Source organism: Engystomops pustulosus, chromosome 2 (genome assembly GCF_040894005.1).
Source record: "Engystomops pustulosus chromosome 2, aEngPut4.maternal, whole genome shotgun sequence".
Classification (NCBI taxonomy): domain Eukaryota; kingdom Metazoa; phylum Chordata; class Amphibia; order Anura; family Leptodactylidae; genus Engystomops; species Engystomops pustulosus.
In genome coordinates, this window is record NC_092412.1 from 254,284,108 (window position 1) to 254,309,964 (window position 25,857).

Consider the following 25,857-nt stretch of genomic DNA (forward strand, 5'->3'; position numbering starts at 1 on the left):
GCTGGTTTATAGGCATTGTGGTGTTTCGTGTTTATTGGGGTACAAAGGGATTTATTCATTTCATTACAGGGGTCCTTAGAGCTGGCTGAGCGCTTCAGCTGCAGTACGACCTACCGAGCACAGCGCCACACATTGTATAGTGGCTGTACGTAGTATTATTACCGTTTTAGACCCACTCACCTGAATGGGACAGAGCTGCAAATGATCCACGGGATGAATGGACGCTGCTTCTATAGCCTGAACACAGATTGTGTTTAGTATCGCAGCTTTGTGTAGTGTAAGATGACTTATGGTAGTGGTTAAGCGTCTGATTCTTTAGGGTCCGACTAATGAGACCTTCAGTGTTCAGGAGAATTGGGATCTGCAAATCTGCTAAAAACCTGCTGTAGGCCTCCTCACCATACTATATTTTATATTAGCTTGTGTGCAGTGTATTATCAGAGTAAGAAGAGCTGTAGTATAAAGTATAGCGGAATAGTTGCAGTAGTAACAGATCCTCTGCTGTGAGATGGTTAGCACACAATGTCTAGAATAGCTGCCGTAGTAACAGAGCCTCTGCTGTGAGAAGTTCAGCTCACAATGTCTAGAATAGCTGCAGTAGTAACAGTTCCTCTGCTGTGAGAAGTTCAGCTCACAATGTCTAGAATAGCTGCCGTAGTAACAGAGCCTCTGCTGTGAGAAGTTCAGCTCACAATGTCTAGAATAGCTGCAGTAGTAACAGTTCCTCTGCTGTGAGACGTTCAGCTCACAATGTCTAGAATAGCTGCAGTAGTAACAGAGCCTCTGCTGTGAGAAGTTTCGCTCACAATGTCTACAATAGCTGCAGTAGTAACAGCGCCTCTGCTGTGAGAAGTTTCGCTCACAATGTCTAGAATAGCTGCCATAGTAACAGAGCCTCTGCTGTGAGAAGTTTCGCTCACAATGTCTAGAATAGCTGCAGTAGTTCATTTACACAATCACTTTGCTGCTGTTACAAAGTATCAGAACTTTCCCTCTTACAATGTATCGATCACTTGTATCACCTTGTTGTCATGACGACACATGTGCATCCAGCCTGTACAGGGCACAGGTCAGCTCTGTGTAGAGTTGAGCTGAGTTGAGCTGCAGTTCTCCTCTCCTCCTGTGAGTGTCACTCGTCTTCGGGTGCTGCTGTGTCCATTGACCAGAGCCTTCATCTTGTCTTGGGTCTCTCCATCTCCTCCTCTGTTAGCGCTGCACATAAAGCCTCGGGCCCGGATCTGCAATGTGCCGGAGGCAGAGCCCAGGCCTCATCCGTCCATGTGAGGAGATCAGAGGCGCCGGTGACCTGCCTCGGGCAAGGAGACAACAGGTGGAGCCGCCACAGCAGCACATGGGCATTTAAGGGCATTTCTATACCTGGCTGCACAGCAGGGGAACGTTTCTAACATCACACGGATTTTACACATACAAAACCCTGAGATAAAGGGCCGACCCTCGCCCTCTGCCTGCTTATTAACCCCTTGGGTACAGCCGGGAGTGGTCAGTTATGTTCTCGGAATCCGGTTCTATTATTTTCAGGACCCCTGTTTGCTGTCAGTGAATATTCACACCAGAATCCAAGTGAAAAATCCTCTGTCCTGACAGTTTGTCACAGTGTATCAGTGCCAGCAAATCCTACAGAAGAGCACACATTTTTACATTGTCTCTCTCAACTAGATATGACTGAAGCAAAGACTGTAACAGGTTACACCATTTGTGTGCTGCTTGTAGCGAACCAGCTCCTCAGCATTTTCAAGATCTCTGATCGCTGCCAGTGTATGGGAATATCCTCAGTGTCATCCATAAAGTGCACTGGGCTTGTCCTCACACTGCTGTGCTCTCTGCAGCCAGTGTTTGGTATTGTCCCTGGAGAGATGTGTACTCAGACCTTTGTGTGTGTAGCAGCAGGGCTGTGGTATATGGGTTTTATATTCCAGGATTGTCGCTTACTGGGGATGTGCTCTGTGCAGGGAGGTGCTCCTTTCCTCTGCCTTGATTAAAAACTATAATTGGCTTCTGGTTCAATACTACAGCAGTCACTCAGCACAAGGTAGGGATTATAAAGCAGTTCATTGTGCAGAACCAATTGCACAGCAGTGTGAGGATAAACTTCCCTAGTGCATATGAAGAAGCCTGTTGCACAGCCCTGCGGCAACTAACATCATACACAAAATATATCCTTTTGTGTATGTATTTTTATTCTGGGATTGTATTTGGAAGGGAAAGGGGGGGGGGAGTTGCACACTGCTGTGTCCTTGGCTCCCTGCAGTGAGCTATCCCTGTGTAGCCCTCTGACCCGCTGTGATTTGATGTTAAGATTCAACCAGAAATGTGTTCCATATTTTACTTCATATACCGTCATATACAGCGGTATGTACATCTCTCTAACAGTGGTGGCACAGAGCACAGCAGTGTGAGGACACGTCCCTAGTGGTACAATCCTGGCATATGAGTCCATATATCACAGTCCTGCTGCTACTAACAACCTACACAAAGGTCTGATCACACCTCTCTCCAGGGACAATGCATCACACTGGCTTCATCGTCGATATTGCCGGCGCCGTCCCTTTTAATCCGTACATTTGGTGACTATGGATTACGGACCAGCAGCGATTTCCTGGATTTCTTTCCCAGTTTCCGTCCCCAACTCAAACCTGCGATTGCCAAGGACCCTGCGCCCATGTCTGTGCCGGTGCGGTGGCAGAGGAGTGTGAAGCCGCGGCTCTCCGCGCTCTGCAGCGCCAGCTTCTGTCTCTGCCACGCTTTCATTTATCTGCGCCTGTAGAGAGCTGGCAGCGGCGTGAATACGGAGCGGGGAGATAGTCGGGCATCTGCCGAGAACATCTGCTTAACCTTTACCTCTTCCAAAATAGACAAAGCCGGGGCCAAGGGCGGCCAGGAGCCGGGCGCTGATTAAATGGCTTCTGCACAGACGGACCCCTAACAAATGCATTGGGTTTTATCTTTCACCTCGGTGCACCACGTGGCGGATTTATTTTATTTTTATTTTGTGTTAAGTGGGTTTGTGTGAAACGGGATGAAGCTTTATTTCACTCTCCATAATGGAACGTTAACGAAATGTTATTGATTTGTGTCGGCGGCCCTGATCTGTAACACACGAGAGCGCTGCCAGCTCCAGGGGGGATTATGGACACCAGGAGAAAATCAGCAAAATTCTCCTTGTATTAGGAATGGGTTTTAGGAGCTCGGTGTGTTATTATAGATCTATACAGAAAACCTATGTATAAAGGTATCTGCTTGCTGTCAGGGACTGCACATCTTTCTCGTTCTTGTCTCGTTACATTGTTACAATGTATCAGTTTTGCTGTAATATGTTCTGCCACAGTTTAATTCGCAGGGAAATGTTACAATGTATCAGTGTTGGTTTTATATGGTCTATGCTGAGGAGGGGAAAACAGAGGGAAAAATTGTATGTACGCAATTAAAGGGGTGTTATAGGATGGGTGTGTGATCACAGGGATCCCCAGAACACACAAGCACAGGGGTCCTTGAGTCACATGCAAGAACCCCCTATTCCCATGATGGGCGGAGGTCCTCGTGGGTGACGCCCACCTTTCAGATGCTTCATTCTATATGCTAGTGGTGCCTAATTGTGGGGGTCCACCCGGGGCTATAACCTTTTTGCTGCCCAAGGTGAAAATTTATAGGGAAGCCGTCAGCAGAAATTGACCTAATAAACCACTACCAGTGTGTTGCCACTAGTGTGTGTCTAAACACCTTCCAGATTATGACCCAGTATGGTGGTCTCATCCAGAAAATGTACTTTGAAGTGAGATGTATATAAAGTCTCAAAGAGGCAGAGATTTTAACAATCAAGTCAAGCCACCCCCCTCAGGGCTCCGCAGTCTGCCGCCTGAGGCAGTATTTTCATCCCTCCCTCCCTAATTGGCGGTGTGGCCCTGGGTCCATCACTAGGACCTCCATCAGTCACCAGGACAAGGGACCTTGAGTCATATGCAATCTCCCCCCCCCCCCCCCCCAGGAGTCCTAACCACCACAAGATATGGTTACTAAATACCTTGCGTGAAAGGAGGAGCTGCACTCGCTTGAAACGCTCTATTTATATAGGGTGCAAGGGATGTAACTTCATCATCGCTGGGGATCCCAGAGTCTCATCACTGCGGTTCTGACCACTTACACCACAAATCATCCAAAGTGTTTTGGTTTCTTAGTTGCCTTTGGGCTCTGGGCATCTGCATGTGTATTACCAGACCTGCCATTCATATTGGGAGCACAAGGAACCATCATCTTCATGACGGCATTGAGACACTTATTTCCTATCCTACAATTCCCTTATGTCTCTAGGTCCATTACTGTGAGCCAAAGGTGACAGTTGCTGGTGTCCAGGAGTATCTAATCACTTGGGGTCCCACTATGGATCCCCCACAATTACAAGATTGCAAATGATTGACCCCCACTCCATTCACTTCTGGTAGCTGGGTGCAGAGTTTGCCTAAGGATACTTTCACATTGGCGGAAGTGCAACACTGTTGCGCTTTGTCTCTGTATCTGCAAATAAAAAAACTGAAGGTTTTAATGTCGTCCTGAAGACCTCACACCCGGTTTCTCAAGCTCCTGAGTGAAAAAAAAAACCTGAGGTTTTTTTTTTTTTTTGGGCACCCATAGACTTCTATTGGCTTCCATGATCCGCATCCATGAAAAACCGAGGACGAGTTTCATTTTTTTTCCCCCTGACAATGGATCGTTGATAATACAAGCCAATGTACATACTCCCATAGAAAACAATGGCTTTGTGAGGGTTCCGTGGAAATCGCTGAAACACGGGAGCCGTATGAAAGTGACCATTCAGGGAAACCAGGGGACCCGCTCCTCTTAAAAACCCTTTTTAGGTTTGATCTAATTAAAGGATGTTTCCACCTTTTGCCACTTCTGTAATGTTCCGATGCAGAGAACGATGTATCTCTATGGTTACAGACTACAAACAAAACCCTGTGTAGTCTGTTCCTGCAGCCCTGCCACCTGTACCATGGAGATGCATGGATGTGAATAGGAGCTGCATACACAACATTATCATTCATTTATTTCTTTTCTTTTTTTATGGCAGTCATGATCTTGTTATATCCTCTAGGACCTTGCTGCCTATGAATGTTACATATATAACTAGGGCCGGAACCGGGGGTCGAGTAGTGGGCCGGGCTTTTAGCATCTCATCGTGCGGCCGGGCTCGGTGGGTGGCGAGGCTGAAACCCAGACCACAAGCCGCTCTGTGATTACATAATTACATCCTTCCCTCCACCAGATTCTTCATGGTAGCGACTAATTAGACTATTAGTGGTCCTTGTGTCAGCGATCTCCTGCCACCGGGGGCACCAAAACTTTACAAGTCCTCGGAGCCGGACCTTCCTCTGCCCACCCTGAGCTAATGGTCCAGAAGCTCCTCTTGCTTTGTATCAGACCCCACAGATCCACCGCGTGCACCACAATACGGATTATCGGTAATTGCATTCACGCGGCGGCCGGGGTCCGAGGGGAGCGCAGCCGTGGATGCAGAAAAATAACATGAGGTTTCGGAAACTGGCTCCTGCCAGGTTTCTATATACGTCTCTGGATGTGCTGACTGTGCAGGTTTACATAGAATCCGAGCCCTTGTTATAGAACTGCCCCCCCCCCCCACTCTGAGTAATAGTTATTTTGGAGATTTTGTGGTTTACAGGAGATTTACTTAAAACTTTAAGTCCTTCTTCTTTTTTCTTTTTTCTTTTTTTTAATATCCAACATTTTGTGCTGCATTAACTTTTTAATGGTTGTCTAACACACCGCTACGAATCTCCTGTGGGGACATAGGCTGAAATTAGACATATTAGACTTTCTGTAGATGCCCCTAGGGGGGGCTCAAGAGCTTACTGCAAAATGTATAAACAGGACATGGGTGACTCCCCCTTGTGGTGGCCAAATGTAATCCGGAAATACAGAATGTTCTGGTTTAACCCCATGATCTATACGGGGAATTTGGAGCTTATTCTCATGAAGGTCCATGGTCTGTGAAGATTTAGAACAAGCATGGAACTTATCTTGCAGAATTACAGTTGCAGCTCTGGGGTATAATACAGGATGTAACTCAGGATCAGTACAGGATAAGTAATGTCATGTATGTACACAGTGAGTGCACCAGCAGCAGAATAGTGAGTGCAGCTCTGGGGTATAATACAGGATGTAACTCAGGATCAGTACAGGATAAGTAATGTCATGTATGTACACAGTGACTGCACCAGCAGCAGAATAGTGAGTGCAGCTCTGGAGTACAATACAGGATGTAACTCAGGATCAGTACAGGATAAGTAATGTCATGTATGTACACAGTGACTGCACCAGCAGCACAATAGTGAGTGCAGCTCTGGGGTATAATACAGGATGTAACTCAGGATCAGTACAGGATAAGTAATGTCATGTATGTACACAGTGACTGCACCAGCAGCAGAATAGTGAGTGCAGCTCTGGAGTACAATACAGGATGTAACTCAGGATCAGTACAGGATAAGTAATGTCATGTATGTACACAGTGACTGCACCAGCAGCACAATAGTGAGTGCAGCTCTGGGGTATAATACAGGATGTAACTCAGGATCAGTACAGGATAAGTAATGTCATGTATGTACACAGTGACTGCACCAGCAGCAGAATAGTGAGTGCAGCTCTGGGGTATAATACAGGATGTAACTCAGGATCAGTATAGGATAAGTAATGTCATGTATGTACACAGTGACTGTACCAGCAGCAGAATAGTGAGTACAGCTCTGGAGTATAATACAGGATGTAACTCAGGATCAGTATAGGATAAGTAATGTCATGTATGTACACAGTGACTGTACCAGCAGCAGAATAGTGAGTACAGCTCTGGAGTATAATACAGGATGTAACTCAGGATCAGTACAGGATAAGTAATGTCATGTATGTACACAGTGAGTGTACCAGCAGCAGAATAGTGAGTGCAGCTCTGGAGTATAATACAGGATGTAACTCAGGATCAGTATAGGATAAGTAATGTCATGTATGTACACAGTGACTGCACCAGCAGAATAGTGAGTGCAGCTCTGGAGTATAATACAGGATGTAACTCAGGATCAGTACAGGATAAGTAATGTCATGTATGTACACAGTGACTGCACCAGCAGCAGAATAGTGAGTGCAGCTCTGGGGTATAATACAGGATGTAACTCAGGATCAGTACAGGATAAGTAATGTCATGTATGTACACAGTGACTGCACCAGCAGCAGAATAGTGAGTGCAGCTCTGGAGTACAATACAGGATGTAACTCAGGATCAGTACAGGATAAGTAATGCCATGTATGTACACAGTGACTGCACCAGCAGCAGAATAGTGAGTGCAGCTCTGGGGTATAATACAGGATGTAACTCAGGATCAGTACAGGATAAGTAATGTCATGTATGTACAGTGACTGCACCAGCAGCAGAATAGTGAGTGCAGCTCTGGGGTATAATACAGGATGTAACTCAGGATCAGTACAGGATAAGTAATGTCATGTATGTACACAGTGACTGCCCCAGCAGCAGAATAGTGAGTGCAGCTCTGGAGTATAATACAGGATGTAACTCAGGATCAGTACAGGATAAGTAATGTCATTTATGTACACAGTGAGTGCACCAGCAGCAGAATAGTGAGTGCAGCTCTGGGGTATAATACAGGATGTAACTCAGGATCAGTACAGGATAAGTAATGTCATGTATGTACACAGTGACTGCACCAGCAGCAGAATAGTGAGTGCAGCTCTGGGGTATAATACAGGATGTAACTCAGGATCAGTACAGGATAAGTAATGTCATGTATGTACACAGTGACTGCACCAGCAGCAGAATAGTGAGTGCAGCTCTGGGGTATAATACAGGATGTAACTTCTAGAATGAAGCAGACATTTCTTTATAACCACCTACAACCCTTAGGAATTTTTCATCCTTATTACCATTCGCCTCTATAGCGATGTTGGTGGCACGCCTGTACCACAAGAGCTTACGATCTACCCACCCATCACTGTGATGCACTTATTAGTCTATTAATTAGACTCAAGCTCCATGCAAATAGACTGAAACTAAAGCCACACCCCCAGCGTTGCATTACACCCACGTTCCGCCATTGTGCTGCCATTGAGGGCTCTTGCCTTATTGTAATTCCTACACAACGCGGGGAGTTCTCTGCATTTCATTGCCGCCGGGAGATTGTAAAAGAACATAATATAAGGCATCTAATGAGCGCTTCCCCTTTAAGAAACCCTTCAACCATTACTTTGAAAGAATCAGAAGTATTCCTATTATTGTAATCTGTAGGATTTCCTCGGCTATAGACTGTGCCCATAAGAGCAGCACTGAGCCCACACCCGCTAACAGCCTTGTTGTGAGGGGATTAGCCGAGAAAGGAATGTAAAAGACTCGCTTCAAGACTTTGTATTCTGCTTTGTAGAGTGTCTGCCGGCTCCCCGTCCTCTCCGCAGCTCCGCTCCGCGCTCTTATGACTTGTAATTGGACGGCTTTGTGCAAACTCTTCTCCCTGCTCTGCATGTTCTCCTGCACATCTAGCAGAGCCCTTCACACGCACCCCTATAGCACCGTACACAGAGCATAGACATAAGTGGGAAATATAAGGGGAGGAGTTACATCCTGTATTATACTCCAGAGCTGCACTCACTATTCTGCTGGTGCAGTCGCTGTACATACATGACATTACTTATCCTGTACTGATCCTGAGTTACATCCTGTATTATACTCCAGAGCTGCACTCACTATTCTGCTGGTGCAGTCGCTGTACATACATGACATTACTTATCCTGTACTAATCCTGAGTTACATCCTGTATTATACACCAGAGCTGCACTCACTATTCTGCTGCTGGTGCATCCATGACATTACTTATCCTGTACTGATCCTGAGTTACATCCTGTATTATATACACCAGAGCTGCACTCACTATTCTGCTGCTGGTGCAGTCACTGTGTACATACATAACATTACTTATCCTGTACTGATCCTGAGTTACATCCTGTATTATACTCCAGAGCTACACTCACTATTCTGCTGCTGGTGCAGTCACTGTGTACATACATGACATTACTTATCCTGTACTGATCCTGAGTTACATCGTGTATTATACCCCAGAGCTGCACTCACTATTCTGCTGCTGGTGCAGTCACTGTGTACATACATGACATTACTTATCCTGTACTGATCCTGAGTTACATCCTGTATTATACACCAGAGCTACACTCACTATTCTGCTGCTGGTGCAGTCACTGTGTACATACATGACATTACTTATCCTGTACTGATCCTGAGTTACATCCTGTATTATACCCCAGAGCTGCACTCACTATTCTGCTGCTGGTGTAGTCACTGTGTACATACATGACATTACTTATCCTGTACTGATCCTGAGTTACATCCTGTATTATACACCAGAGCTACACTCACTATTCTGCTGCTGGTGCAGTCACTGTGTACATACATGACATTACTTATCCTGTACTGATCCTGAGTTACATCCTGTATTATACCCCAGAGCTGCACTCACTATTCTGCTGCTGGTGTAGTCACTGTGTACATACATGACATTACTTATCCTGTACTGATCCTGAGTTACATCCTGTATTATACCCCAGAGCTGCACTCACTATTCTGCTGCTGGTGCAGTCACTGTGTACATACATGACATTACTTATCCTGTACTGATCCTGAGTTACATCCTGTATTATACTCCAGAGCTGCACTCGCTATTCTGCTGCTGGTGCAGTCACTGTGTACATACATGACATTACTTATCCTGTACTGATCCTGAGTTACATCCTGTATTATACCCCAGAGCTGCACTCACTATTCTGCTGCTGGTGCAGTCACTGTGTACATACATGACATTACTTATCCTGTACTGATCCTGAGTTACATCCTGTATTATACACCAGAGCTACACTCACTATTCTGCTGCTGGTGCAGTCACTGTGTACATACATGACATTACTTATCCTGTACTGATCCTGAGTTACATCGTGTATTATACCCCAGAGCTGCACTCACTATTCTGCTGCTGGTGTAGTCACTGTGTACATACATGACATTACTTATTCTGTACTGATCCTGAGTTACATCCTGTATTATACCCCAGAGCTGCACTCACTATTCTGCTGCTGGTGCAGTCACTGTGTACATACATGACATTACTTATCCTGTACTGATCCTGAGTTACATCCTGTATTATACACCAGAGCTACACTCACTATTCTGCTACTGGTGCAGTCACTGTGTACATACATGACATTACTTATCCTGTACTGATCCTGAGTTACATCCTGTATTATACACCAGAGCTACACTCACTATTCTGCTGCTGGTGCAGTCACTGTGTACATACATGACATTACTTATCCTGTACTGATCCTGAGTTACATCGTGTATTATACCCCAGAGCTGCACTCACTATTCTGCTGCTGGTGTAGTCACTGTGTACATACATGACATTACTTATCCTGTACTGATCCTGAGTTACATCCTGTATTATACACCAGAGCTACACTCACTATTCTGCTGCTGGTGCAGTCACTGTGTACATACATGACATTACTTATCCTGTACTGATCCTGAGTTACATCCTGTATTATACCCCAGAGCTGCACTCACTATTCTGCTGCTGGTGTAGTCACTGTGTACATACATGACATTACTTATCCTGTACTGATCCTGAGTTACATCCTGTATTATACCCCAGAGCTGCACTCACTATTCTGCTGCTGGTGCAGTCACTGTGTACATACATGACATTACTTATCCTGTACTGATCCTGAGTTACATCCTGTATTATACTCCAGAGCTGCACTCACTATTCTGCTGCTGGTGCAGTCACTGTGTACATACATGACATTACTTATCCTGTACTGATCCTGAGTTACATCCTGTATTATACTCCAGAGCTGCACTCGCTATTCTGCTGCTGGTGCAGTCACTGTGTACATACATGACATTACTTATCCTGTACTGATCCTGAGTTACATCCTGTATTATACCCCAGAGCTGCACTCACTATTCTGCTGCTGGTGCAGTCACTGTGTACATACATGACATTACTTATCCTGTACTGATCCTGAGTTACATCCTGTATTATACCCCAGAGCTGCACTCACTATTCTGCTGCTGGTGCAGTCACTGTGCACATACATGACATTACTTATCCTGTACTGATCCTGAGTTACATCCTGTATTATACCCCAGAGCTGCACTCACTATTCTGCTGCTGGTGCAGTCACTGTGTACATACATGACATTACTTATCCTGTACTGATCCTGAGTTACATCCTGTATTATACTCCAGAGCTGCACTCACTATTCTGCTGCTGGTGCAGGGGTTAAACCATCTGCACAATTAATGAGCACAAAAAGGTTGTTAGATATTTAAAGGACATCTACCACCAGGATGGACTGTATGCAAATGACCCTGAGGGGCTCCAGACTCCATTAATGCCAATAGAGCCTAGAGCCCCTCAGGCTAATTTACTTACAGTCCTTCATCCTGGTGGTTATAGGAACCTGGAAGAGTCCTGGGAGGGGCTTTGGGGGGCTCAGACTAGTTTGGCTCTGTGGTTCTATATGTGTAGTATATTTACCTTGTATAACTTATCGGATCTTTCTCTGATTGTTGTTCTGGTTCTGCCTCCTATAGTCCAGTGAATCAGTCGTACCGTGATATTAGACAGACTCGGCTCTGCTGCATCTGTGCTCATCCAGTAAACTTTCTCTTCCATAGAAGTTTCCGGGGGTCTCGGTCTCCCCCCTCCCTTCGTACGATTCTCTGGTTGGGTCAAGAAAAGCCAAATCCACTGGAAGAAAAAAAAAAGTCCTTCTCTTCCCCCGTTTAATTATTATGCTGGCACTCAGGAGATAATTTCGCCCCCCCCCCCCCCCCTGCACTTTCCTCCCTGGCTGCCGAGCTGCTTGGAATGTTTGCGCTAACCAATTAATATGCAAATGAGCTGATAAATATTTATGCCGCGGTTTAAATTATGCAGGGAGCGCTTTCAGTGTACTCTGCAAATGAATTGCTCACGGACTTCAAAGTGCTGGCTGCTGCGCTAACGAGGGGAGATTTGCATAAGGCCCTAATCAGCCGCATACTGATTAAGCTTCATTATGGAAACTGCCAGCTGCAATCTTTGTTTCTATTTTATTACAAAAAAAAAGGGGAACTTTTTCACGCTTCAGTTGCCTTGACAATGTCAGAGCGAGCGGCGGCGGAGGCTCCAACTCCACACGGCAAAACTCAAGTTTTCGGTCTTCGCCTTGGCCACGGCTATGGTGTAGCCCCCCTGTAATATCTGTTACTTCCACCGGACCCCCCACCCTCCTCCGTCTCTTATAGTCTTATTAGGCAGATTCTTCCTTCCACCTGTTCTGGATCCAGAAGCGCGCGCTCCGCCATGCTGGACTGCAGTGAGTATGCACTAGGTGGGTACCGCCTGAGCACTTTTAATATGGAAATCGCTGGGGGGGGGGGGGGTGCGGTGGTGACTGTGCACGGGCTAATAGCATATGTAGCAGCCGCAGGATGGACGGAGCTGCCCAGATCAGGCGTGGGAGCAGGAAGATGTCGCCATCCTTGTCATTTATCGCTTTTTATACGTTTTTTGGGATTTCGAGGACTTGCAAATGTGTTCCTCCTGCATGCGCTATTGTTCTCTGTTATCAGCCTGTGCAGAAATAGACACATGGAGTTTATCCACTTACTCTTTCCTGGCACTTGCTATGTGTGAACGTAGTTTTTACATGAGCGCCGGAGCATCGTGATCGCCGTATAAGATTTGGGGGAAGAGGGGTGTTTGGTATTGGGATAAAACTTCTCATCAGCTAGTTGGGTTTGCAGCGATGTCTGGCTGCGTTCACACAAGGCGTTGATAATAAATGTAAATTGTGTCTATGCTAAACGCACTGTAGATACAAAGTTTGTGCATAGTAAAACGCATCGTGTGAATGAGGCCTTGTCGGGGTTTGCACCGGTCCTGTGTTAGTGGATCACGTTTGTAACCGCAGGTATTAAATAAGGGACTGACACATTAAATTGCAGTTTTCCTATTGGAAGATGAGGGTCGGCAGGAATCGGTGACATCTATTTATCGCTCTCCCACCGTGTCAGGCATGAGCAGCCGAGCCGGAGATTGATATTCATGAAACGGGATGGATGATTTGATCGCGTCTGGTGTCGGCTCTGCTGTATCTGTAAATTGCGAGCACTTTGTGCAGGCAGCAGCCGAGGACGGGCACAGCTTGTAGCTCTAGGTGCCAGTTCTCTCTCGTTGACAGTGGTGATGGGCATCAGATGGCACTTGGATCTTCAGGGGTAATTATAGGAAAGGATGAAAATTCAGCATGTCCAACCCATCTTTCCTCAGCAACATTTATTACTCTGGGTCTTCTGGTACCTGCAAACTGCCGACACCGTGGATCATGTTCATGGGTGTGATGTATCCAGTAGGGCTCTATTTTTTAAGCGCTACCATGATCCAGTATCTCCTGTAGACTGGTAATTTGTTTTTAACGGAATCTCAGCACATTGTACATAGTGTCCTATCTGTAAGCTGAATCTTATAGAGCAGGAGGAGCTGAGCAGATTGTACATAGTGTCCCATCTGCAGGCAGCATGTTATAGAGCAGGAGGAGCTGAGCAGATTGTACATAGTGTCCCATCTGCAGGCAGCATGTTATAGAGCAGGAGGAGCTGAGCAGATTATGCATAGTGTCCTATCTGCAGGCAGCATGTTATAGAGCAGGAGGAGCTGAGCAGAATGTACATAGTGTCCTATCTGCAGGCTGCATCTTATAGAGCAGGAGGAGCTGAGCAGATTGTACATGGTGTCCTATCTGCAGGCAGCATGTTATAGAGCAGGAGGAGCTGAGCAGATTGTACATAGTGCCCTATCTGCAGGCAGCATGTTATAGAGCAGGAGGAGCTGAGCAGATTGTACATAGTGTCCTATCTGCAGGCAGCATGTTATAGAGCAGGAGGAGCTGAGCACATTGTACATAGTGTCCTATCTGCAGGCAGCATGCTATAGAGCAGGAGGAGCTGAGCAGATTGTACATAGCGTCCTATCTGCAGGCAGCATGTTATAGAGCAGGAGGAGCTGAGCAGATTGTACATGGTGTCCTATCTGCAGGAGGAGCTGAGCAGATTTTACTTGAAGTTAAGTCTGAAGACGAATGACAAAATCTAAATAAAACAAACCCCTGTAATGATATTGAGTTTTTAGCATTGTTCATCCTTGCTGATGGTTTCCTTTTGGTTGCCTATAATGCACACGCAGCACTGATGTAGGAGTCTTGCTCTATTCCTTGTTGCTTCCATCCAGCAGACCACAGGTTAATATGTTCATCCTTCTCCGCGATGTGCAGGGAGAAAATAGATGGTTCAGCTCACGCGTTTTATATTAAAACAAGACCCCGGCCCGGATCCTCATCTCCCCAGGTACCTGCTCTGCGGATCTGTGCACTACCTGGCGGCTTTATAGGAGCGTCCTGTCATAGAATAGGTTTAATGTGATGAACTGTATACAAGACCCGCAGAGAATAAGTCATCGATGTCCCGTGCAGCCGCCAATTACTGAGGAAGAGGAAGGAATATACGGAGCACGGACATGGGGCCTCCTCATAGACCTCCCCTTATTATACCGGGGTTAATGCAGTGGAGTCTGTATTGATGAAGGCATTAAATAGAGACTCAAGGGCAGGAGATTCACAGATGGAGCAATGCTGAGCTGTCATGTATACTCATTGTGGATTCATTGCCTTAATATACTGCAGCCCTATGTAAGAGAGTAGCATCAGCCACATACATCTATAACCATAGGTCATAAATAAGTGGACCCTACTATTGTATTTCTGTATAAACTTTCTTAATAAGACTGCAGTGAATATATTGCTTATTTTAATAACAAAACTTTAACTACTATAATACTGCCCCCTATGTACAAGAATATATCTACTATAATACTGCCCCTATGTACAAGAATATAACTACTATAATACTGCCCCCTATGTACAAGAATATATCTACTATAATACTGCCCCCTATGTACAGGAATATAACTACTATAATACTGCCCCCTATGTACAAGAATATAACTACTATAATACTGCCCCCTATGTACAAGAATATAACTACTATAATACTGCCCCCTGTGTACAAGAATATAACTACTATAATACTGCCCCCTATGTACAGGAATATAACTACTATAATACTGCCCCCTATGTACAAGAATATAACTACTATAATACTGCCCCCTATGTACAGGAATATAACTACTATAATACTGCCCCCTATGTACAAGAATATAACTACTATAATACTGCCCCTATGTACAGGAATATAACTACTATAATACTGCCCCCTATGTACAAGAATATAACTACTATAATACTGCCCCCTATGTACAAGAATATAACTACTATAATACTGCCCCTATGTACAAGAATATAACTACTATAATACTGCCCCTATGTACAGGAATATAACTACTATAATACTGCCCCCTATGTACAAGAATATAACTACTATAATACTGCCCCCTATGTACAGGAATATAACTACTATAATACTGCCCCCTATGTACAAGAATATATCTACTATAATACTGCCCCTATGTACAAGAATATAACTACTATAATACTGCCCCCTATGTACAAGAATATAACTACTATAATACTGCCCCCTATGTACAGGAATATAACTACTATAATACTGCCCCCTATGTACAGGAATATAACTACTATACTACTGCCCCCTATGTACAGGAATATAACTACTATAATACTGCCCCCTATGTACAGGAATATAACTACTATAATACTGCCCCCTATGTACAAGAATATAACTACTATAATACTGCCCCCTATGTACAAGAATATAACTACTATAATACTGCCCCCTATGTACAGGAATATAACTACTATAATACTGCCCCTATGTACAGGAATATAACTACTATAATACTGCCCCCTATGTACAGGAATATAACTACTATAATACTGCCCCCTATGTACAAGAATATAACTACTATAATACTGCCCCCTATGTACAAGAATATAACTACTATAATACTGTCCCCTATGTACAAGAATATAACTACTATAATACTGCCCCCTATGTACAAGAATATAACTACTATAACACTGCCCCCTATGTACAAGAATATAACTACTATAATACTGCTCCCTATGTACAAGAATATAACTACTATAATACTGCCCCCTATGTACAAGAATATAACTACTATAATGCGGCCCCTATGTACAAGAATATAACTACTATAATACTGCTCCCTATGTACAAGAATATAACTACTATAATACTGCTCCCTATGTACAAGAATATAACTACTATAATACTGCCCCCTATGTACAAGAATATAACTACTATAATGCGGCCCCTATGTACAAGAATATAACTACTATAATACTGCTCCCTATGTACAAGAATATAACTACTATAATACTGCCCCCTATGTACAAGAATATAACTACTATAATGCGGCCCCTATGTACAAGAATATAACTACTATAATACTGCCCCCTATGTACAAGAATATAACTACTATAATACTGCCCCCTATGTACAAGAATATAACTACTATAATGCGGCCCCTATGTACAAGAATATAACTACTATAATACTGCCCCCTATGTACAAGAATATAACTACTATAATACTGCTCCCTATGTACAAGAATATAACTACTATAATACTGCCCCCTATGTACAAGAATAAAACTACTATAATACTGCCCCCTATGTACAGGAATATAACTACTATAATACTGCCCCCTATGTACAAGAATATAACTACTATAATACTGCCCCTATGTACAAGAATATAACTACTATAATACTGCCCCCTATGTACAGGAATATAACTACTATAATACTGCCCCTATGTACAAGAATATAACTACTATAATACTGCCCCCTATGTACAGGAATATAACTACTATAATACTGCCTCCTGTGTACAGGAATATAACTACTATAATACTGCCCCCTATGTACAGGAATAGAACTACTATAATACTGCCCCCTATGTACAGGAATATAAGTACTATAATACCGCCCCCTATGTACAGGAATATAACTACTATAATACTGTTCTCTAAAATAGCCATATACATCTCATTATCAGCTTGAAATACCGCTCCAGTATTCCATTAACTTTTTGGGTTGCTTTACATTTTAAAGATCTCTGCTTGCTGTCAGTTAATGAGAATGTTCATGCTTGAGACCTGTCTAGAATATCTGTGGCTGAATGTTGGATACAATTGTATCACGTTGATTCCCTCCTAGACTCCAGCGCTACTTTGTTACAATCTATCATTGGCTGAGTTTCCAGAGGACTGGTCGTATCATCCTCGCTTTATAGCACTGCTGAAAATATCTTGCTTCGGTGCACACCTGCTACTCGCTTTATGGCACTGCTGTAAATACCTTGCTTCAATGCACACCTGTTACTTTCTGGAGTCATTTCAAGAATTGTGCATCTCAGCTCCGGAAACACAAGACCTTAAGTTATTAAAGGAATCATCACTAAAATTACTGAAACGTCACTGGACTGAGACAGGGGAATGAATATCTCCTCACTTTGACCTTTTGGCCGTTGTAGGGACTATTTGCAAGTGCTCCACCTTTGTATTCAAGATTTAAGTCATTGGGGGGGGGGGGGGGATTAAAACTCTTATCCGTTGCTAAAACCAACCATTATGCTATATGAGGGGTGTGGTTATACGAAAGGTAGTTATTTCACACAAGGAGGTGACTCTGCTGACCTCGCTCTCTAAAGATGAGATCAAAGTGAACTGACTCTGCTGATGGCGTCCCAATGTATAGAGCAAAGCTGATGGGAGAGCTGCGGGGACCTTGGGGTGTCGGTCTGAGTGTGTGTAGGGATTTGTTTCTTTTCATCAAGATTAATAATCCAAATATTTATCCAAAGATTTGAATTGTGCTTTTGTGTAATCTTGGACTCGGGGGCGGAGCATTGCTGAGCAGGGGGATACAGAAAATTCTACTGTACTATGCACTATACAGAAAATTGTTGTGGCCGCTTCTGTAATGACTTTGTTATCCTGGGACATAACTAGAGTCATTCTACAAATTTTGTAAATGATGAAAAACAACATTTTATTTGATTAATTTTTACTTATAATAAAAAATTTTTCTTTTCCTTTCAGATGCAAGAATGAACAATCCGTCAGAAAACAGTAAATCAGCGGAGAGCGGGGATGGAAACACAGGTAGGTGCCCACTGTGTATGAGCACTGGGGGAAGGGGGGAGATGTAGGTGTACCCTAAAAGAAATTGAATAAAAAATACTTAGCAGAATTGGTTCTGTTTGCAGGCACACAAACGAATGGTCTGGACTTTCAGAAGCAAGCAGTGCCTGTGGGGGCGGCCATCTCATCAGCCCAAGCACAGGCCTTCCTCGGACACCTCCACCAGGTGAGAGAGCAGGACGTGAGCTCTTGTAGCTCCAGCACAATCACAGGCGCCCCCACCTGTCCACTGGTTGTAGCTGGTATTGCAGCACAGCGCCAATAGAGGAAATGCACCAAAACTGCAATAAACGATACAACCGACTGACAGGTTGGGGAGCTGTTTCTGGGAGAAGCCATGTTTTTCCAATCGTGGACAAGCCCTTTAAGGAGGCTTTGTGCATCTTTGCAGTTGTAGCCTCGTGAATATTTGGCTAGTAAATATACTCAGTAACGACAGTGTTGGAATTTTTGCTATTTCTTGTTGCGTCCAATGACGTTGGATAGATGCACTGGCCTGTATTTTAGGATGTGCCTGTTCTTGATGTTCCTATCTCTCATCTCCGGCATCTTCTTAGGGAAGGATTTGTACGTTGCACGCTGATGGTTGGAGTCATGAAGGTTGTGCACGTTCCTCAGACTTGGAGGATGTTCAGATCCTTGAAGACTGGAGGCTTTGTCCCTTATGTGTCTCCTCTGAGGGATTAGTGGAATCAGCTCGATGAGCTTGTGTCATGATGGGGGTCTCTGTCCACCACTGCTGAGACCTACATGTGGCCGACTTCCAGTTGGTTATGAGGGTTCTCCCATTTGATTACCCGATGGCTTATGTTTAGGATCCCTGGTGACCTACAAGATCCCCTAGTTGTGGGGTGACTAGGGGGGTTTGCTAAAGGACTCCATGGCGGAAGTATAAGTAAGCAGAGGGTTAGGTCGCTGTAGCAGGAGACTTATATGGTGACCTCTCCAGCGCCTGCATTCTTGTAATGAAAGGTGGGGGGGGGGGGCTTTGATCATAAAGTAATGGTAGTACCTGCTTCCAGTAAATTATAGACATTGTCATGAAAAGTAGTAAAATATACTTCCTGTATCGATTCCTCCGTGTTCTCTGCTTGCTGTCATTCTATTGGAAGCTTAATTGTGGATAAACACAGGTGCCCCGGTCATGTGATGTCACACAGGTGCACGGCTCGTTATATGTGACTATTTCAAGGGTGCACAACTTTTTATATTAGAGTAATTCGAATAAGGACATAACAAGCCTTGTACCTGTGTGACATCACATGACCAGGGATTGAAATAATAATAATCATAATTTTATATAGTGCCATTCTATTCCGTAGCGCTTTACAAACCACAGGGGACAAATCCAAATATAATAAAACATGACAGAGCACAAACAGTCATATGGAACAAAATGAGTGAGGTCCCTGCTCGCAAGACTAAGGCTATATTCACACTGCCGTTGCCCGCCCGTACCGTACCGTACTGTAGCGGGCAACGGCAGTGCACGGGGAGAGGAGGAGGAGGTGAGCGCAGCTCACCCCTGACCCTCCCCATAGGGATGTATGGGGCACGGCGTCTACTACGGATAAAGATAGGACAGGTCTCCCGTAGGGTGCCGTGCGCCCATTGCTGCCTATGGGGGACGTATATCGGCCGTATATACGGCGGCCGTATATACGTCCCCCATACGTCAGTGTGAATATAGCCTTACAGTCTATGGGGATGAATTGAGCGACGCAAGAGGTGAAAAGCTATAATGGTCCAGCCGCCATGCACATGTGTGACATCACATGACCAGGGATATGTAGAGCCGTGCACCTGTGTGACATCACATGACCAGGGATATGACGAGCCGTGCACCTGTGTGACATCACATGACCAGGGATATGATGAGCCGTGCACCTGTGTGACATCACATGACCAGGGATGTAACGAGCCGTGCACCTGTTTGACATCACATGACCAGGGATATAACGAGCCGTGCACCTGTGTGACATCACATGACCAGGGATATAACGAGCCGTGCACCTGTGTGACATCACATGACCAGGGATATGACGAGCCGTGCACCTGTGTGACATCACATGACCAGGGATGTAACGAGCCGTGCACCTGTGTGACATCACATGACCAGGGATATAACGAGCCGTGCACCTGTGTGACATCACATGACCAGGGATATAACGAGCCGTGCACCTGTGTAACATCACATGACCAGGGATATAACGAGCCGTGCACCTGTGTGACATCACATGACCAGGGATATAACAAGCCGTGCACCTGTGTGACATCACATGACCAGGGATATAACGAGCCGTGCACCTGTGTGACATCACAGTACCAGGACTGCATGGAAATATGCAAGAAATAAGCAATGAAGCTTCCTATGTAATGGCAGCAAACTGACAAAAAGGGAACAGGAAGGAATTACCGCTAATACAGAAAATAATATTGGAGAATTATAGGACTTTTCATTCCATAAAACCATCAATGCACTTATAAGTCAAAAGTTGGGTGTAGATGCAGGGATCCTGATCGGTTACTAGGGTAACGGGGCTTTTGTGCTCTTCCTATCATCGCTCCCCATAAACCTTCTATAGAGGCAGAATTTGGAGTATGGAAATGGAAGAATGGGTCCCCTCACTGTGATTGGCTGACAGGAGGTGGTGAACAAGTGACCACGCAATGGGAACCGTAACCTCCTAAATGCTCCCAGAAGTCATTTCAATAGACAATGTGCACAACCGGCCCCTTGTTATAGTCCTTATAGTCCTGGAAGCAGACGGCTCCACCAGTAGTACAGTGGCCAGACACGCTCACTGCAGGATCTGTAATACAGGGCGTTGGTGGAAGACTAGTGATATTTCAGTGTGTCCCCTCCCCCCTGCCATAGCGTGCCCCTGTGTGAGGCGTCGGACCTGCACTCACCGTGTGCTGTGTTTGCGCTGTATTCTAGGTCCAGCTCGCTGGCACGAGTTTACAAGCCGCTGCACAGTCCTTAAACGTACAGGTAAGAGTTGTCCTGCCGCTCCGGTGCTGTAATCCATAGCGAGCCGCCTGAGGCACTGCGGATATTACCCGGCCCGCTAACCAATAATCCCCGTATTACGGCACTTCTGACACCGATCCGCGCAGTTGTTACGGTTATGGATTACAGTACGTTGGTGCGAATGCTGCATGCAGGAATGTGCCTGAATAATCATGTGGGAGGTTTATTCCATTTATTTGGGGTTTTGTCTTTTTGCATTCGTTATGGCCGCTGTGCATGCGCTTGGGCTGCTGTTCTGATTTCTTTTTCTGGGATAGTTGGGCTAAAGCTTTGACTTTTCAGCAAATCTGATAATAATCATGACCTATGATTGATAAGACTCGCACTAGTGTGATGGAGAATCAGATGGGTCCATTCCATGTAAGCCGAGGAGTAATGTGAACGGGGCCCAAAGATGTTGCAAAACTTGGATTATCTAAATTAACAACCACAGGCAAGAAGATGGGTCCTGGCTTCAAGGGGTGTTGGCGACTCTTATACTGGGATGAATTGTTGCTGGGATATGTACTGTGATGCACATGCTGTGGTACCCTTAGGTTAAAGGGAATGTACCATCCATCCTGATAAACCAGGGACATTACTCATAGATCCAGGCACCGGGACTGTGGTATCTTCTTATATGTGTTATCCATGGCCTCTTTCCTTCTAATATCAACGTTTAGAATTATGCTAATAAGGTTTAAGGCCTCCTGGGGGTGTTACCAGAGCCCCTCTGTGCTGCAACTTCTCAGGTTGTTACACTGTGCGCAAGCACTTCACCCCTCCCTTTGTATGATGTGACATGCCGAGGAAGCAGTGGGAGACAGTGTAACACCCTGTGAAGTGGCTGTATGGGGGGGGGCTCAACTAATGCACCCAGAGCCCTTCTGGTTTATAATTGATTTTAGAAGGAAGAAGTCCATGGATGACGCATATAAGGCGAGCCTGGCCCCACAGGAGCTCTAGTGGTGGTCGCTTGTCACCCAACTTTCCAAGGATGAGGTCTGGAAATGTCCTGAGATGCGGACAGCTGTCTGATGTCTTTTGTCGTCTCCTCGGGAACTAATGAGCAAGTTTTACATCTGCAAACACAGAGCGTCCGGATGAATGGGAGAGCGGCATACCGGGGCCACAGGACCCATCTCCTGGCAATGGGGGCCACGGACGGTGCCATGCTCCGCTTCAGGCTGGTCTTCTCATAATATTTCCTCAGCAACCATACAATTCACTGACTCTTGTAACCAGAGCCCCCCCCAGATGTAACCAGAGCCCCCCAGATGTAACCAGAGCCCCCCAACTACTCTCTATTCTGCTTCTAGCACTTAAGTAAATGTTGTAGGTTGCCATGTGCCCTCCCCATATAAAGGTGCCCCCTACTCTTGGTTGTAGTGGTCTATTGTTTTACCCCGGGCGGGGATGCGGCTGATACTTCTCTTACCTATTACTACAATGGATCCCACCGCCGCCCCCCAAACGGCGCTGAAAAGAAGGTAGAGCCGTCACCATCCAGCTACAGTGACCTTCCATTTTCAGTGAAAGAAGCTCGAAAATTGTCTGTCGTTGCCATGGTAAACTTTTTTTTTTTTTTTCTCCTGGCCTCCCAGCCCCCCCCCCCCCCCCTTCCCCTCCACTCAAGGGGGGATGTTGGCAAACAGGCAGCATCTCCGGAGCAGAATGTTTACTGTCCTGGACTGTAATTATCTCCCAATGACTGGCAGAATTAATCAGAGCTGTATGTTAATTTGCCCGCGCTGCAGTCCCCGAAACAGGTGCTGGGAAATATGCAAATTAATGCAGAATTCACCGCTTTTAATTACCATAAAATGCGCAGGCTCCCCTCCTGTCATCTATTCCTCTATCCTCCTGAATACAGCTTTATACAGTAGTGACTACAACACACACAGCCATAAAGTTACCAGAAAGTATAGAAAAGTCCTGGATACACCCATAACTTTCCTCATCCACAAGAATATAACTACTTTAATACTGCCCCTATGTACAGGAATATAACTACTATAATACTGCCTCCTATGTACAAGAATATAACTACTATAATACTGCCCCCTATGTACAAGAATATAACTACTATAATACTGCCCCCTATGTACAAGAATATAACTACTATAATACTGCCCCCTATGTACAAGAATATAACTACTATAATACTGCCCCCTATGTACAAGAATATAACTGCTATAATACTGCCCCCTATGTACAAGAATATAACTGCTATAATACTGCCCCCTATATACAAGAATATAACTACTATAATACTGCCCCCTATGTACAGGAATATAACTACTATAATACTGCCACCTATGTACAAGAATATAACTACTATAATACTGCCCCCTATGTACAAGAATATAACTACTATAATACTGCCCCCTATGTACAAGAATATAACTACTATAATACTGCCCCCTATGTACAAGAATATAACTACTATAATACTGCCCCCTATGTACATGAATATGACTACTATAATACTGCCCCCTATGTACAAGAATATGACTACTATAATACTGCCCCCTATGTACAAGAATATAACTACTATAATACTGCCCCCAATGTACAGGAATATAACTGCTATAATACTGCCCCCTATGTACAAGAATATAACTACTATAATACTGCCCCCTATGTACAAGAATATAACTGCTATAATACTGCCCCCTATGTACAAGAATATAACTACTATAATACTGCCCCCTATGTACAAGAATATAACTGCTATAATACTGCCCCCTATATACAAGAATATAACTACTATAATACTGCCCCCTATGTACAGGAATATAACTACTATAATACTGCCCCCTATGTACAGGAATATAACTGCTATAATACTATCCCCTATGTACAGGAATATAACTACTATAATACTGCCCCCTATGTACAGGAATATAACTACTATAATACTGCACCCTATGTACAAGAATATAACTACTATAATACTGCCCCCTATGTCCAAGAATATAACTACTATAATACTGCCCCCTATGTCCAAGAATATAACTACTATAATACTGCCCCCTATGTACAAGAATATAACTACTATAATACTGCCCCCTATGTACAAGAATATAACTACTATAATACTGCCCCCTATGTACAGGAATATAACTACTATAATACTTCCCCCTATGTACAAGAATATAACTACTATAATACTGCCCCCTATGTACAAGAATATAACTGCTATAATACTGCCCACTATGTACAAGAATATAACTACTATAATACTGCCCCCTATGTACAGGAATATAACTACTATAATACTGCCCACTATGTACAAGAATATAACTACTATAATACTGCCCCCTATGTACAGGAATATAACTACTATAAAACTGCCCCCTATGTACAACAATATAACTACTATAATACTGTCCCCTATGTACAACAATATAACTACTATAATACTGCCCCCTATGTACAGGAATATAAATACTATAATACTGCCCCCTATGTACAAGAATATAACTACTATAATACTGCCCCCTATGTACAGGGATATAACTACTATAATACTGCCCCTATGTACAAGAATATAACTACTATAATACTGCCCCCTATGTACAGGAATATAACTACTATAATACTATCCCCTTGTGTGTGTCAGTGATCTGTGTGGACACTTGTTAGTTACAGATCTCTGTCCCCCTGTCCCTCTGTGTTGCCTCTGGTTGGTGTTGCGGTATATTACATGCGGTATGGTGGTGAGCCGGTGTGATTTTGCTGCGCGTCTATACATTTCCCGGTCCCAATCACTCACGTTATGACATGTAAATGGGAGTCTGCAGGCGGAGCGCTCCCTGGAGGAGAACATTCATGAGTGTTAATGCTTTTCTCTCGGCCAACAAATCAATTTTATCTCCTGTTTGATGCACGCTCCTTGTGACTGCAAAAAAAAAAAAGGCTTCATTAGGCAAAATTAGGCGGCACATTTAAAGGGCCTGGTCACTGAGGATACGCCTAAACTTCTCAGAGGCGCAGTGTGTTTATACTCCAGAGTTTTAAGAGTTAACAAATTGTTTTTGTAATTGTCGTCCCTTTAAGTGTGGCTCCTCCCCCTTCAGAGCTAATGAATATACATCAGATTTACCTTTTCTTATTCTTAAAGGGTCTGTCCATTGACAAACCCTAATTAGAGACTTTTATTTGTAAGTGAAGGGACAAGACCACCAAGGATATTGCTAATGGTCTTCATTACAAATCTGCCCTATTGTCTGTACGGCTCTCATTTAGACTGATGCGTCTCCATGGTAACAGACTACAAACAAATCTTGTGTAGTCTTACCCTGCGCTGGGCTTCATATAACTTCATCCTTGTTATACTTGTCTGTCGAGAGAGAGTGACCCCCTGGAGGACAGGATCAGACCACACAGACTGTATTTGGAGTCTGTAAACATGGAAACGCATAGCTCGGCATCTGAGCTGTATACATAAAGCAATAGATGTCTTTTAAAGTCCGAGTGTAGTTACCTTACAG

At 44.3% G+C, this 25,857-nt stretch overlaps 1 protein-coding gene across 4 annotated transcripts in view; it reads left to right on the forward strand.

The window, feature by feature from the left end:
- The window catches only part of POU2F1 (POU class 2 homeobox 1), an 86,226-nt gene that overhangs the window by 35,008 nt on the left and 25,361 nt on the right, over nt 1-25,857 (forward strand). For 2 of the 4 annotated variants that reach the window (XM_072138892.1, XM_072138894.1), the window contains exons 2-4: nt 18,247-18,309; nt 18,414-18,514; nt 21,290-21,343. In XM_072138892.1, coding sequence (XP_071994993.1) covers nt 18,247-18,309; nt 18,414-18,514; nt 21,290-21,343 — 218 coding nt within the window. The remainder of the gene's footprint in view (nt 1-18,246; nt 18,310-18,413; nt 18,515-21,289; nt 21,344-25,857) is intronic. The other 2 variants (XM_072138893.1, XM_072138896.1) reach the window with 1 other exon arrangement.